The following is a 16,910-nucleotide window of genomic DNA, read 5'->3' as shown; positions in this document are numbered from 1 at the left end:
GGAACTGGCTGCCTGTGAGTTTCCATTTGTAAATTCCTCCATTACACCTTCAACTCGCTCACTTTATCGCAATTGGTGTGAAGGTTAAAGATACGAGTATTATATCTATTCCAGGAGACAAGGAACACATGCACACGTTCCCAAGCTCTTACTCTTCTCTGACTTTAGCCCTCCCCTTCTCTGGCTATTTCCTGGAAGAAGTTTCCACTTTGTTCTCCTCCCCTTTCAGTCAATTATAATGGTGGCTCATACTTCTCCCCTCTCTCCCTTTCTACTCCACTCTCTGCTTTCCCTCACAGGTGTGAACTACAATCTGATAGACAGCCAGGTAAGAGAGTTGCCACGCCCCTCCTCTGGATGCCACACCCACACAGGCCAACAAGAAGCCACAAAAGCTCAATGAGGCATGCTCATCACCATCAGTCCCATCACCTAAACAGCCAATGGCACTGGATCAGCCCCAATACAGGCATGTTCCATTCATTTCCAATAGAAAAGACGACCTGTCAATTATTTAAATATATGTGCTGCCTAGGACACTAGCTGCAATGTGGTATTGCTGTGTTAATTTCCAAAGGAATGATTAATCAAACATTTTAGTGGGACTCAATTTTATGCCTCCTCATGTTGATAAATCTGTAAGTCATAAAAAATTCTGTTGCCAGAACACAAGTCTGGCAGAAGATATGGTTGGGATCTTCTCCAAATCCTGAAAAAAAAACTCCACCTGATGGCATCTTTTGGCTCATTTTTGGGGGTGCCCCTCAGGCAAAGACCAGCAGGGACATGTTTGAAGCACTAGCCAAGCACAGGATGGGAAATCAGACATGGCAGCAACCAGAGCTTGGTCCCACAGCCTCTGCAGAACGCCACACACATCTCCACAGAAGACTCGCATATCCCCGCAGGCGGGTCACCTGTGGTCCAACCCCACAAGAGAATTTTAGCCTTGAACTTCTTCCTCTACACTGTCTTCCCACCACCCTGGGATTCTCTGTGTCGGCTGCTTCAGGACACCACAGCTCCCCCCCATCCCCACCCCACAGACAAAAGAGACGAGAAGAAGACTCACCCGCTGAGAACCACAATGAAGTCCATGACATTCCAGCCATTGCGGAGGTATGAGCCCTTATGGAAGATGAACCCCAGGGCCACGATTTTGATCCCAGCTTCAAAGCAAAAGATCCCAATGAAATACGGTTCTGTCTTCTCCTGCGGGATGAGGAGCAGAGGTGCCAGTCAGGGGAGAGCTGTGTTTCGGGAGGGGCGGGCAAAGGCACGTCCCCACCACCCCTCCGCTCTGACTCCTCCTCTTTCCTCAGGGACACCTGGATGTGTGCCCGTGCGCAGGTGGGAAGGTGGGACGTGAGGGGGCTGGAGGACTCACAGAGGGCACATCACAAGGGAGGCCCAGGGGCTCAGCTGCAGAGATGGGTGGATGTGGGGTCACACCCAGGACCAGGCTGCTTCCCATGAAGCTGGTCTACAGTGCTGGGTTTGCCCTGAGGCACCGACTCCTCCACGGCTGGCCTTCACTTCTGTGATGCTTAAGAGCTCTCATTGACAGGTAATTAATTAGGTGGGAGACACCTACCCAAACATTTGAATTTTAAACTGTTTGCTCTCTTTAGGGAAAAGACAGTAGATACATGAACCTTTTTTTTTTTAAAGAGAATATACATGTAACATTTAGGAAGTTCACAGCTGTGAATGGACACAGGCTTTGAACATCCTTCATCCTCGCCCCTGACCTTCCTTTCTCCTCTCACTCCAAAAGTCCCTTCAGAAGGGAGAGAAAGAGGATCAACCCTGTCCCTGCCCCTCTTCTTGTCTGGCTGCTGTGCAGTGTGTAAACAGCATTCACGATGCCCTCACACTTCCCGGGAGCAGGTGTTAAAAGGTCAGTACTCAGTATAATGTTATCAAGGTCTATCCATGTTATTGTAAATGATCCGATGTCATCATTTCTTATGGCTGAGTAGTATTTCATAGTATATATGTACCAAAGCTTTTTAATCCACTCGTCCACTGACGGACACTTGGGCTGTTTCCAGATCTTCCCTATTGTAAACAATGCTGCCATAAACATGGGGGTGCATTTCTCCTTTTGGAACAATGCTATGATGTTTTTAGGGTATATTCCTAAAAGTGGGATAGCTGGGTCAAAAGGCAGTTTGATTTTTAATTTTTTGAGGAATCTCCATACTGTTTTCCACAGTGGCTGCACCAGTCTGCATTCCCACCAGCAGTAGTGCAGGACAAGAATGTGATGGTAGCAGCGGGGGGGGGGGGGGGGGGGGGGGGTGTAGAGAGGGGTAAGAGGAGGGGAGGGGCACAAAGAAAACCAGATAGAAGGTGACAAAAGACAATTTGACTTTGGGTGAGGGGTATGCAACATAATCAATCAAATGTCAAAATAATATGGAGATGTTTTCTCTGAACATATGTACCTTGATTTATCAATGTCACCCCATTAAAATTAATTAAAAAATAATAATATTAAAAATAAATAAGTAAATAAATAGATAAATAAATAGGTCAGTCCTCTTCTCCTTATGCATCTCAGTGGGGTTCCGCATAGAACAGTAGGGCTGGGAGGAAGGAGAGGGGCCAGGCCAGGGAGCAAAGGTGAAGGTAACCAGGGCAGGAAAAGAAAGGAGAGAGGAGGGAGGCACCTACCAGTCTGCGGGACATAGGGGTCTTGTCATCCTCGGGCAGGTGTTGCTCCAGGGCCAAGACGATGCAGTTGGCGATGATGGTGGCCAGGATCATGTACTCAAATGGCGTGGGAAGGAAGAGTTAAGGAACAGATTCGCCAGAGAGAGCGGGACACAGCCTCCTAGATGGTGGTGTACAAAATTACGCAAGCTTTATCATTCCCCACTCTGTGCAGTCTGCGTGACTTAGTCTAGCTCACAGAACAATGGCTCGTCCTCAGCCCAGGAAACCATAACCACTCTGATTGGCCTCTGAACACAAAGCATCTTCTCCAAGAAAAAAGAAAATGTAAAGACAATCAATATTCTAGTTAGACATATGGTAGACACTCCAAGTCCTTAGTGAATTCAAGGATATATCCGGGAATTAACTAGGGCTGAAAGTGGATGGAAAGAAGGGAGAGAGAACCTGACCAGGCAGTGGAGCAGTGGAAGAGCGTTGGACTGCTATGTAGAAGATCCAAAGACCCAGGTTCAAAACCCCAAGGTCGCCGGCTTGAGCGAGGGCTCACCAGCTTGAGCGCAGGATCACAGACATGACCTCATGGTCACTGGCTTGAGCTCAGGGTCGCTGGCTTGAGCAAGGGATCACTTGCTCTGCTGTAGCCCCCAATCAAGGCACATATGAAGAAGCAATCAATGAACTAAGGAGCCACAAAGAATTGATGCTTCTCATCTCTCCCTTCCTGTCTGTCCCTATCTGTCCCTCTCTCTGTCAAAAAAAAAGGAAGGGAAGGAGGGAGGGAGGGAGGGAGTAATGCCATGGCAGACCCCTTTTTTCCCAGTCTGCAAACCACTGGACTGTATGGAGCTTCAGCAAGGACACAGCTGTGGGTGGCTGGCTGGCTGGCTGGCTGGCTGGCTGCTGCTGTCTCTGGGATCACAGCTGGAGTCCCTTCCTCTAGAATGTCTGTTCACCTTAGTGGAAGAGCTCTTGGAACGATTCTCTCCACATAAGCTTCCTCCTATGTTAATATCCAATTCAGAAAAATAGTCCAAGGGGCCAGGAGAAGCTTGCTTTGTCCCCACCTCATTCTCTCCTAAGCCTCTCCATCCACAGAAAACAGAGACACATCATGAGTCTGAATACAGGACAGCAAAGCCAGGGCCTCAAGGTACCAAACTACAAACGAATGGATAATGCATTCCAGCTTTTTTTCCTGCTGCACTTTTCTAAAGACAGGTGAAGGAACTCCCTGCGCCTTTTTGAAAAAACAGCATTACGATTCCAGTGCTGGCGTCCTGACTCCCACGGAAAGGTTGTGCCACAAGCCCAGGGGGAGGCCGGCGGGGACTGCCAGCAAAGTGAGAGAGAGGGACTCGCCGGCTCCTCAGTTGAGTCACTCTGCATGTTGGGTTTTATTCTTTAACTACTGTTGTGTCCAACACCAGTGAGCCATTGCCACTGGTCTTGCCGAGCAATCTATGCTCTGGCAGATTCTGGAATCCAGGTGGGAGAGAGGAGTCGCTGACCTGGCAAGGTGGAGGGAAGGGAAGGGACTGCTGTCCTCATCTCCCGACACATCCAGCAGGGTGGCTGTATAAGATGGAGGACCTAGAGCCCTCCCTGGGGCTGACAGAATGCCTCCCCACCCCCGCTATGATATCAGTGCCCTGGAACATCAATGGCAATGAGCACTACGCACGTCCCAGAGGAGGGGCGGGGCACAGGGCATCCACAGGCAGAGGGGGTACATGCTGCTTGGGCCCTGGTGCTGGAATGGGAGGCTGCAGGTGCTGATACTCACCATCGTCACGGGCAGAGCCTTCACCACCCCCGGCCCCATCATCCCTGAGTCACAGCCCATTCTCCAGCAGCTGGTCATCCTTCCTCCCCACAAACCCCCAGTTTCCACATGAGACCCATATACTAGGGACTGCTCCGCTGGCCTCTGCTGCCCTGTGGGGCTCAGTCATCGGGTCTGAGACGTGGGTAGGGCTCAGAGGACCTCAGAGGCAGCCCCCTGCCTCCTCACCCCATTCTGCTTGCTCAACCCTCCCAGTTAAGAGCACAGCTTCACTGCACGGGAAGCCCCTCTGCACATGCACACCTAGCCGTTCCTCCTCCTTCGGTCCCCCTGGGTTCCAAGCTCAGACACACAGGACAGATGCCCACCTGGCCTCATGCAGCTCATTCAGGGCCACTACTGCCCACTGACCACAGGGGTTATTAATTCTCTCCGCCCCCATCATGGGTTCTAAACCAGAGCTCTAAACAAGTATAGACAGACCAGGCCCACACCAGGACCTGGTGTCCCATAAGCCCTCCTCAGAGGTGAGCTTGTCCTGGGCCTGATTCAGGTACCCAGAATTCCCCAGACCCAGATGGTAGAATGAACACAGCAGAGGAGGACCCTTGCCATGGCTCAGGGACCCTTGCCTTTTCCTGAGACCAGGCCTAGGGGACAGGTATAGAAAAGGAACTGAGAACCTTCCTGCAAATCACTGACAAGTGACCCCAGAAGCTGAAGGCATTTAGGGCAGTGTTCCTGAAATGCAGGTCACGACACACCAGTGCACTTAGAGACATAAGGGCAAATAAACAAGGGGTTCTGGGGCTCAGTAAAGTGAATCAGGTTCCTCACAGCAGGACTCCTCCAAGCCTTTATCACTACAGTATACAGAGAGCACCGCCTCCCCAGGGTGGGTCAGGAACGCTACACCGATTCCCAAGCTCTGGTCACAGTGTGCCCTTTTGGTCAGAGCATCTCTCTTGGGAACGGTGGTCACAGGAATGCAGTATTTGGGACACCCTGATACAAAGGGCGGATCTCACTGCCAGTCCCCACGAGTTGGGGGTGGAAGGCTGGTGGCTCTAACGGGAGCGGAACCAGTGCCTGTCCTTGTTCCTAACAAAAGTATTGACAAAGTGCGGGGCTCAGCTGGCCGCCCAGCATGGCTGGTAAGGCCCCATGCAAACTCACAAAGCGGCCTGGCCCCTGGCCTGGGAGGTGAGACTGGGAACGTGCTCGGTCTCAGCCAACCTGCAGATGTCACGGGCTCGCACTGGTCTGACCAAAGTCAGTAACTGCTTTTTAGGGTTCAGGCTCTTTCCCCTGAGAACTTTAAAGTACTAACCAGAGACTTAAAAGTAAATGAGCTCTTAGTTGCTGACCCGTAGGCTCTTCACCTCCAAGGCCCCCACCCAGCAAGGCCCACCTGGACTGCTGCAGTTCCTCGGTAAGTCCGAGCGCAGATACGTGGCGCTGGTTAGGGAACAGAAGGCCAGCCTCAGGAAGGTGTGCCATCGCCGCCGTAGGGTGCTCAGGACAGGAGAAAGGCTCTGGGCCCCAGTGATCATGACCCCCACTTCCCGTGACTAACCAGATGTCTGGATGGCTGAGAATTCAAGAGGCCTCAATGAATGGCGCTGCCTAAGGCCAGGCGGCTAGAAACTAAAGGTGAGGGTTTGGTAAGTCAGAGGTTCTGAGAAGACCTCATTTCCATGCCAACACCCCCCAACCCTCTGTCTACGGCCTGATGTCTAAAGACCCATTTGGAGCAGTGATGCTTTGGCTTACAATTTCGAAAACTGTTCCAATGCACATGCCCCTGAGAGGGACGTACCTCTAGGCCTCATAGATCATCCACAGCTCAGGATGAACTCATGAACTCATGTTAATTAAAAGCTGAGATTCTGATGCAGAAGGAAAGGTCGGACTATGGGAGTGGCATGTATCTTTGGACTCGATGAAAGAGAGGACAGCGAGGGAGAGACCTTAGAGGAAGAGAGATAGCAGGAGAGGCCGGCCAGTTCCGCTGGGCGCCGCCACTGCCCTCTCGGCCCTCCTCCCCGTCCTCTGGTCCACTTCTCTTTGAAAGCACCACGAGCAGCACTCGGCGCGTTTGCTTCCTCCTGCAGTGGCCTTTGTCCTTCTTGCTGGTCCCGTGTCAAGATCAAGCTGAAATGGCACCTCGTCTGTGTAGGTCTCTCCCTGTGCCCCACGGATCTTTGCATTGTGCAATTTTATTATTTGTCCTCATATGTATCTCTCCTCCCCCCTAAAAACCGTCCCTTGAAAGCAGGGACAGTGTTTTGCTGTCTCTCCATTGGCAGCGCTTCCAGAGCTCCTAGTACACGGCAGGAGCTCGCTCAATGTTAACACATGCATGAATGAATGGGAGGCACCCCCCTGAGCAGCAGCTCTGTTTAGGAGCCATCACAAGACAGGGTTTTAGTCACCCACTGGCTCAGGCCAGGGGCTCCGCTCGCCCCCACTCCCAGGACTGACTCAGAAGCACCAACCCCATTTCTTCTGCCTGCAGAACTTCACATCCACTAGCAATGGCTCTACTGCATCTCCAAAGGGAAGAGCCTGGACTCAAATAACGGCCCATAGGTCAAGTGAATGCACCTCCCGGGCCAGACACAGGTATGACTTGGGGAGATCGAAGGGAGCTCCAAGTTTCCACAGGTTCAGAGAACAAGGCCCTTCATGAGACCGGGTGGATAGAAGTCTGTCCAGGGCTCTGACGCCTTCCACCCGGGAATTCAGTGATTCCTGTTCCATTCTGTGCCTGACACTAAACACATTTTGGACAATATCTCTCCCTGGTGTCCAGACTGATTGTGGTTCGGTTTGAGATCTTGAACAAATAGGTAAGGAAGCAGTGAGGTATGGAACCCTGAGGAGGGGCTTTGCTTGTCTTATTTACCTCTGCACCCCTGGAGTACAGCACACAGGGGACACTTGATAACTATTCTTTAATCAATCAATCAACTGATAACTGAACAGCACAGGGACACCAGAGCCAGAGGCACGCTAACAAAAGGTCCCCTGCTTCTTCTCCACACGTCTACCCACTGGAACTTTTTGTACTGCATCCTGTGTATACATATTAGTTATTCACAAAAATAAATCAGCATGCACAGAAGATGCCTTTAATGTAAAAAGAAAAAAATCTTTTTTAAAGGAGCAAAGGAAAAAGACCTGTCTTACGAGAAGGATGATGAGTTTTCTTGGGGGTAGTAGGGTTATTTTCATTTCCTTTATGCATTGTCTGAGTGTTATAATAAACATATATCAATTTGATTATAAAATCAATGAGAGCTATATTTATTCGGGGGAAAAAACCTCAACACAAAAATCCACCTCAACCAACACAAAAGCCCACCCCAACCTGAGGGCCATGGAAATGGAACAGGGTTTTTCAGAGGATCAAATACAGGAGAACAAAGGGACCAGACTGAATGAGAAGGAAATGGCCATGAAAGTACTTTGAAACTTGCAAAGACACCTCCCCTCCCTTCTCTGTCTCTCTCTGCTCCGGCTCCCATAGGGGCCTCGTTTCATAAACTTTCCTGGCAATCTCCCCAAACACCCCTTCACTCCTCTCTCCCTCCCAGCCGGCTAATGAGGACCTGTGTCGCTCCAACTTTCTTTCCTGTCTAGCGGCTTCAAGACACAATCATTAGGGAAATGATAAAAATAGGTTTACTTATTGATTTATCTCCTTTACCCAAAGCTCCTTCCTTCCAATGGTTGACTTGTTTCCTTAGCAACACAGCTAATTTGAGCAGCGCTACTTGGCCTGCACACCTGCCATTTGCTCACTTCCTTCCTAAAGCACAGAAAGCTGGGAAGGGAAAGAAGGCAGGGCTGTCCCACTGGCCACAGCAGTGGTGGCGGCCCTGCTGTGTCAACAGAGTGCTGGGGGGCCTGCCTGGGAGCCGCGACCTCCCTCTGCCTGGCCCAGGGACAGGACGGGGAAGGGCTTGGCCGCAAGCAAGTCCTGGTGCCCCAGGGGAAGCATGCATCTCTAGACCCCCTGGGCCCCCTCTGCTCTCAGCCGCCAGCTCTCAGGAGACTGTGACATCAGAACACTAAGGAGTCTGAACGTGCGCAGGGGGCTCAGGGCCACCAGGGAAAACAGGCAGACACAGACAGAATGCCGTGCTCTCTCTCCAACTCCAGGCCTAACAGAGGTCTTGCTTTTGCGGAGAACAGACTCTGGACACTCAGGCACTGCCTGTAAACTCTTGGGGAGTCTAGAATAGCCCCTAGTCTCAGGGGAAGCACGCCTCGGCCCCCTGTACCCACACCCACCCCTCACCCCTCATGCCAGGCCCAGAGCACTCTCCTTACAAGAATGTCTGTCTCCTCCCCCTGCCCCTTCCACCCCAGCCTCCTGTGTCCAGACATCTAATCCTAAGAGATGGAAGAGTCTCAGAAGATGCCGTGGGTGTTTTTTCATGCCTGTCTTGCCACCCCTCCGTGACCTGCCTATAAATATCATTCTAACCAGGGGGATGTTGACTCAAAGACAGTTACAGGGAAAGGGCCCTGTCTAGAATGTGACTTCCACAACGACTACGTCAGAGAGACATCTTAAATATGAACAATATGAAAAACATCTTCCCAAGGCTGGCATGCTCCTTTGCTTCCGTGCGCAGACTCAGGACTTCCTGGAGACCTGTAATGCAATGGGGAAGACGCAGCTTGGCAACGGGAAACCGAGGTCCGACCAGAGTGGTCCTGGGTCAGGGAAAGCCGCCAACCCACTCCCGCCGAACCGAACGAGAACTACGAAAGGACCAGAGTCTAAAGTGTTAGGAGATCATGAAAGCCTTTTGAACACTGTAAGGAGCTACAGAAATGCACGTTTTGATGGCCCTACTAAAGCAACCTCAAGCATCTGCTATGGCCGCCAGCTTTAGGAAACGCCTCCTTGCATGGTCACGGCCTCCGGGAGTGGGCTGGCTGTCTGCAGACAGGGGCTGACCCTGGAGAGACCCACCGCAATAAAGAATTTAAAAGAAAATTATGGTAATAGGTCTCCGGGAAGACAGCAAAGACATTTGGCCCAGAACCTCCTGGGAATATGGAAAGCACATCCAAACCCCAGTCCCCAGAGGAGGATTTATGAAGCTGATGGCTCTGATGCAATTTGTCCCAGTGATTAGAACAGACATTAATCACACCCAAGGCCAGGGCTAAGAACAGGAGGGGCTGAACCATCAGAGAAGTCCAGCTCCATCTCCTCCAGATCCTGATGGAAACGCAGTGAGGTCATGCTGGTGAGATCATATCCCCCTCGCATGGGCTGTGAGAACACTGCATTTGTCTTGGGAGGACCAGCAATATTGAAGAGACAGGACCCTGTGCCTAAACCCCAGACCCAGCATGAGCTTCTACCAGCATTTCCGAAGAATGCCTGCTCCCCTCTTGGTATTCTCACAGAAACTGGTATTCCTGCGGGAGCATCTGCTTCCTGGCCTGGCCACACAGGCCGTGAGTGCAGGTCTTCAACCCCTCATAGACTGGGAAGAAAATGAAAACCAGCCCTGGTGCAACAGGCCTGGGGCAGCTCTCCTTCCAGGAAGACTGTTTCACCTTTGCCCCCGATCCTGGGATGAAGCAGGAGTAAGTTTAAGATAAAAGGATGAGACGAGATCGAGAGGAGATTCTAAGAGGGTCTCTCCGAGCCTTCTCCACTCCACCCGGCCCCGTCAGGCGAGACACTGAGATGAGCGTAAGCAGAGGTCCGAAGACCCTCAGCCAGAGGCTAACGTGCACCTGGCTGGGCTCCTTCTGGACTTCCTTGCACTCACCCTCGTGGCTGGCCTGGCAGGACACTGAGGCCTCAAGCACACTAATCCAGAAGAGGGAGTAAACATAGGAACTGTATTCCGTGAGGTTCTGAGGGGAAACAGATGAATTTTTCAATTTCCTGAAAAAAACAATGTCAGTCATCCCAAATTTATCGATACGTGGCCACCCGCTGGGGCAAGTCACATCTTCAACTCTATTCCCATCTCTTTTCTCAGTCCTTAATTTTAGTTGTCCATTGTCACCACACAGCAGGAGGGCGAAAGCACCCCTGTGCTTCTCCATGTGACAGTCATCAGCGCACAACTCTGGCTGCACCCCTGGAAACCCACACTGTCCTTCCCTTCACCCCCACCCGTGGCAGAAGAAATACACTGTTTTCAAGCCAAAAGATGAGGTGGAGGCCCCGCCTACTTCGCAGTGGCCCATTTTCATGATCTCATCGCTTTCTTTATTGCAATTTTTCTCACCACCCAAACTCGTCTTTTAAAAAGGAAAATTTAGACTGAAAAACCAAAGCCTTTTTCATTTTTTAAAAAACAAAACAAAAATGTATCATGTGACTTCCAGCCTTAACATCAGTTTTTTAACTTTGGTTTCCATGGTGGTGGGATGTGACCTGCCATCACCATGACAACAGCTGCCTCTGTTCAAATTCACCATCTGACAAGCAGTCCTGAACAAACACACACACCTCTCTCCCTCTCTCTCTCTCTCTCTCTCTCTCTCTCTCTCTTTCTGGCTATTAAGAAGATGGTAATGCCATTATACCTACTCCTAAAGACTTAAATCTTAATGAATGAAAGACAAAGAAAGCAATGATGAGGACACAGCAAAGAGGCAGAACCCAAAGGCTCTCTTCTCTGTTGGCCAGTACCACCCATCCACTGCTCTCTTAGGGGAGGTCAATGGAGTCGGTTACTCAGAACAAAAGATTCTGGGCATTACTACTCTTTGAATGTTAACCTGAAGCTGCACTTAAACCTTCACTGCTTTTAGACCAAAGAATTCCCGTCTGACTCCCATGTCCCTGACCTCTATATGAAACAACTGAAAAAATAATTCCCATCATTGCTACTTTGGTTAACCAGGACTGAGGTCAATTCCAGACTCACCCAACCCCAACCTCAAAAGGCAGGGCAGTCCCTGGTGGCTCTGAGGCAGAAGACAGTACCCGCCTGCCTGATCTTCTGCCCCAGCTCTTAGTCAGCTGGGTAAGTCTTAACAAACTCACTTCTTACGTGTCTGACTGAATCCTGGACTCAAAACGCTGCCATGCGATGCACAGTTTTGGCGATCAGCAGCAGACAAATGATTGAATGGTACAGAAAAGGAGAGGAAGAAAAGGCGACTACCAAGAGGCCTCTGGGAGAAAACAAAACAGCGGTGGGAAAATTACCTGTTTCAGAAAGCAGACTCTGTGTTTTGATGCCAATCTCATGACTTCGAGCCCATCAAGAGTTCCGGCAGTAACGTGTATTTTCGGGAAGGCAGAGAGTGTGGGCGCACGGAGCAGCCACACCCAAGACTGCACCCTCATTCCTACCGACGCTCACTTGCTCACTTAGCAGGACATCAGCCAGCACTCCAAGTGTGAAAAGAAAATGAAAAGCCTTTTGTGAAGGAGTCCACAGAGCATACGGTAGAGAATTTTTGTTTTCTTTTGAAAACCCCGCAACTGTACCCCAATGTTCAGGAACTCCTACTGAGTCCCCCAGCCACACGAGAAAATGCAGAAGGCACGAAGGACACTCAGCTTGGAAAGGGAAAGCTTGAGAGAGACCTCGGGGCTGTTCTCAGATATCTGAAGGGCTAGCTTGCAATAGGGGGGTTAGATGTTGTAATCCGAGGATGAGACTCAGACCAAAGGGTGGAACCCCCACCCAGAGGCAGACATGGGCAACATACAGAAGTCTCACTGTTCCACAAGTGAACGGACTACATATTTCAAGTAGTAAACTAAGTGTAGTACTCAAGGACCAAAGCCCTGATGTGTATACAGTGTAGCAATTTCTGGAGTGTAAATACTCTCTCCATGGCCAATTGCAAGCTACCAACGGTGACATCAATGTGTATGGAGTTGGGAAGAGACACACACAGCGGACACCCGAGAGCTGGGACTAGCCAGTTCCAGCACACCACTGGTGGTAAGTCCCATGTCTCTGGGAGCCCATTAAGGATGTTGAGAGAGAAATTCTTGTATTTGATAGTAGTCAAGCTGGATCATACGCATAAGGGTTAAAAAGTCAGCAGGAAGCAAGGTCAGTGCGTCTTCAGTACTTGCTCAAATCAAGGGCCTTAGGCTCAAATTGTCCCCTTAGCTAGATCTGAGTTCACGGCGTCTACAGCATAACCCTTGTCACAGAAGGCTGGTCCCTGTGCACCTGGGTGTGTGCCAGAAGCATCCCTGGGTCAATGGTTTGCAGGTGCCATGAAATGTAAGAATTAATCACCCCATTTCTCAGGCTGAATTCGGGGATCCCCAGGGGGCTCTGGCTATTTCACGGTAGCCTGCAGGAGAACTGAGCTGAACCAGCCACGCCACGTGAGTAAAGCACAAGACAAATGAACTAATCAGGGAAAAGGCTCACCTCTCAATCAGTGGGTTTCAGCCTTGGCCGCCCAGTATAGTCACCTGGGAAGTTTTTAAAAATTAAAGATACAGGTATCCCACCTCCAAAAATTCTGAATTAACTGGTCTCGACAGTCTGGGGGTCGGCACTTCTAGAAGGACTCTAGGCTGATCTCCACGTGCAGCTGTGGAAAAGAACGCTGATTAGAGGCAACGAAAGCTAACGGTGTCCTCAGCTCAGGTGACATAACAACTGTGGAAAGAGAATCCCAAAGACACAACAGGAAGGACAGAAAGATGCCTTAGCTTTCGATTAACTATTCCAACACACTCATTTTACAGATGTTGATTTTACCGAAAGCAGAGGAAGAATAAGACTTTTCCAGACCAGGACTGGAGACAGCTCTAGATTCTCAGGTTCACATCTTTGCAAAGCTTAGGAATCTCTTATCAGAGCAACCAAATAAAAGTCCCTGGCTTCTTGGCTTGAATTGAGGGTTCCAAAAGAAAGGGATCTTTTTATTTGAGTTCACTTCCTCCATCCTAGGACTACTCAATTGCTCTCAAGAGTGTATCTCTTAAGGTAGGGTCTGGATGGTTTTTCTTGGGCCACTGAAGAGTCTGGAAAAATTGGCGATGAGTGCTTGCCTGAGCACCCATTCTCTCCTCTGCTGAGACGTGACCTTTTTTTTTTTTTTTTTTTTTATTTTTTTTTTTTTCTTTCATTTTTCTGAAGCTGGAAACAGGGAGAGACAGTCAGACAGACTCCCGCATGCGCCCGACCGGGATCCACCCGGCACGCCCACCAGGGGCGACGCTCTGCCCACCAGGGGGCAATGCTCTGCCCATCCTGGGCGTCGCCATGTTGCGACCAGAGCCACTCTAGCGCCTGAGGCAGAGGCCACAGAGCCATCCCCAGCGCCCGGGCCATCTTTGCTCCAATGGAGCCTCGGCTGCGGGAGGGGAAGAGAGAGACAGAGAGGAAAGCGCGACGGAGGGGTGGAGAAGCAAATGGGCGCTTCTCCTGTGTGCCCTGGCCGGGAATCGAACCCGGGTCCTCCGCACGCTAGGCCGACGCTCTACCGCTGAGCCAACCGGCCAGGGCAAGACGTGACCTTTGTTGTATGCTGGGTAGCAATCTGTTGAGTGCAGTACTATCACTTCCTAAAGTTCTCCAGAATTTCAAAGGGATTCTTTTCAGGAATGTTTTTGGAAAAGGAGAACATTAATGATTGTTTGAAATCATGTTCCAATTTTTATTGGACCTATGCTGCTTGGCTTCTCGAATGATCCTTCCCTTATTCGTTCAAACTTTTTCTTTTTTTATTTATTTATTTTTTACTGTTATTAAATTTATTGGGGTGGCATTGGTTAATGAAATGATACAGGTTCCAGGTGTACAATTCTATAATACAACGTATGTATATTATACTGGGTGCTCACCACCCCAAGTCAAGTCTCCTTATATCACCATTTATTCCCTCTTTAACATCTTCCACCTCCCCCTACCCCCCTTCCCTCTGGTAATCACCATACTGTTGTCTGTGTCTGTTTTTTTTTCTGAATCTGTTCACCTTCTTCACACAGTTCCCCAAACGCCCCAACCCCTGACACCTGTCAGTCCGTTCTCTGTATCTGTAAGTCTGTTTCTATTTTGTTTGTTTATTTTGTTCATTAGATTGATTCCACATATGAGTGGAATCATATGGTACTTATCTTTCTCTGACTGGCTTATTTCACTTAGCATAATGCTCTCCAAGTCCATCCATGGTATCATAAAGGTAAGATTTCCTTCTGTTTTATGGTTGAGTAGTAGTCCATTATGTAAAATGTAGCACAGCTCTTTTATCCACTCATCTACTGATAAGCACTTGGGCTGCTTCCAAATCTTGGCTATTGTAAATAACACTGCAATGCACACAGGAGTGTATATATTCTTTTGAATTAGTGCTTCAGGTTTCTTTGGATATATTCCCAGAAGTGGAATCCCTGGGTCATACAGCAGTTCTATTTTTAATTTTTTGAGGTAACACCATACTACTTTCCACAGTGGCTGTACCAATCTGTATTCCCACCTGCGGTACACAGGGGTTCCCTTTTCTCCACATCCTGGCCAACACTTCTTGTTTGTTGATTCATTGATGATAGCTATTCTGACAAGTGTGAGGTGATATCTCATTGTAGTTTTTAATTTGCATTCTCTGGTGATTAGTGATGTTGAGCAGCTTTAGATGTTTCTTGGCCATCTGGAGATGTCCTCTTTGGAGAAGTGTCTATTCAAGTACTTTGCCCATTTTTTTAATTGGATTGTTTATTTTATTGATGTTGAGTTATATAAGTTTTTTTTTAATAAATTCTGAATTTTAACCCCTTATCAGATGTATCGTTGGCAAATATATTCTCTCATTCAGTGGGTTGTCTTTTAATTTTGTTGATGGTTTCCTTTGCTGTGCAAAACCTTTTTAGTTTCATGTAGTCCCATTTGTTTATTTTTCGTTTGTTTGTTTCTCTTGCCCTAGAAGATATATCTGAAAAAATGTTGCTATGAGAAATGACTAAGATGTTACTGCCTATGTTTTCTTCTAGGATTTTTATGGTTTCACCACTTAGTTTTTAAGTCTTTAATCCATTTGAGTTTATTCTTGTGTAGTGCATAAAAATGTGGTCTAGTTTCTCTGTTTTTGCACATATCTGTCCATTTTTCCCAGCACCATTTATTGAATAGACTGTTTTTACTCTGTTGCATTTTCTTGCCTTTTTCATCAAATATTAATTGACCATAAAGGCATAGGTTTATTTCTGGGCTCTCTATTCTGTTTCATTGACCTATATGCCAATTTTTATACCTGAACTATGCTGTTTGATTACTAAGGCCTTGTCGTATAGTTTGATATCAAGTAGCATGAATCCTCCAACTTTGTTCTTTATCAAGATTGCTGAGGCCGTGTGGGGTCTCTTGTGGTTCTGTAAACTTTTGGAATATTTGTTCTAGGTCTGTGAGATATGCCATTGTTATTTTAATAGGAATTGCACAGAATGTATAGATTACTTTGAATAAGACTTTTGTTTGATGGGAGTTTTTTTTATTCCATTAGTTGCAATAGGTCTACTCAGATTTTCTGAATCTTCCTGATTCAGTTCTGGAAAATTGTATGTTTCTAGGAATTTATCCACTTCTCTCAGGCTGACCACTTTGTTGGTGTATATTTGTTCATAATATTTTCTTACAATCCTTTGTATTTCTTTGGTGTCAGTTGTTCCTTCTCTTTCACTTCTGATTTTATGTGTTTGGGTCCTCTCTCTTTTTGTCTTGCCAAGTCTCGTTAAAGGTTTTTCAAGCTTATTTATCTTTTCAAAGAAACTGCTCTCAGTTTCACTGATATTTTGTATTGATGTTTTAGAGTTTATTTTGTTTATTTCCTTTCTTCTACTTACTCTAGGCTTTGTTTGTTCTTTTTCTAGTTCCTTTAAGTATAAAGTGAGATTGCTTATTTGAGATTTTTGTGTTTCTTGAGGTAGGCCTGTAATGCTATGAATTTCCCTCTTAAGACTGTTTTTGCTGAGCCTCATAGATTTATGGTTGTTATTTTCTCACTTTCATTTGTTTCAAGGTATTTTTTTATTTCTTCCTTAATATCATTATTAACCCATTCATTGTTTAGTAGCATGTTATTTAGCCTCCATGTCTTTGTGTGTTTTTCAAGGATTTTTTTCCTTGTGACTGACTGTTTTCTAATTTCATACTATTACGGTTAGAGAAGATGCTTGATATGATTTCAATCTTCTTAAACTTATTGAGACTTGTTTTGTGTCCTAACATGTGGTCTATTCTATAAATTGTCCCATGTGCCCTTGAAAAGATGCAATTGTGCTTTCTGGGGGGTGACTTCTCTACTTTTTCTTAAGTCTTTTCTTATTAATCATGATCCCTATATCCAACCTCTTATACCCAAACCCAAGAGAAACACAAAATATATATACTTGCTAACTAATAAAAGGATGAGAAAGCTGAAGAAGAGGATGAAGGGCTAGAATAAAGGTGGTTGAACAGAGAAAGGGTACTGAGGAAAG

The 16,910-nt window shown here is 47.9% G+C and overlaps 1 protein-coding gene across 2 annotated transcripts in view; it reads right to left on the bottom strand.

Moving 5' to 3' along the window:
* The window catches only part of CACNA1E (calcium voltage-gated channel subunit alpha1 E), a 359,312-nt gene that overhangs the window by 259,930 nt on the left and 82,472 nt on the right, over nucleotides 1-16,910 (bottom strand). The window contains exons 3-4 of one of the 2 annotated variants that reach the window (XM_066361678.1): nucleotides 2,680-2,785; nucleotides 1,073-1,212 (exon numbers count right to left, since the gene is read on the bottom strand). In XM_066361678.1, the coding sequence (XP_066217775.1) occupies nucleotides 1,073-1,212; nucleotides 2,680-2,785 (246 nt within the window). Of the gene's footprint in view, nucleotides 1-1,072; nucleotides 1,213-2,679; nucleotides 2,786-16,910 lie in introns of those variants that run through there. The other variant, XM_066361677.1, reaches the window with a different exon arrangement.

The sequence above is a fragment of the Saccopteryx leptura genome, chromosome 2, assembly GCF_036850995.1.
Source record: "Saccopteryx leptura isolate mSacLep1 chromosome 2, mSacLep1_pri_phased_curated, whole genome shotgun sequence".
Lineage (NCBI taxonomy): Eukaryota > Metazoa > Chordata > Mammalia > Chiroptera > Emballonuridae > Saccopteryx > Saccopteryx leptura.
This window is presented reverse-complemented; position numbering and strand designations above follow the sequence as displayed.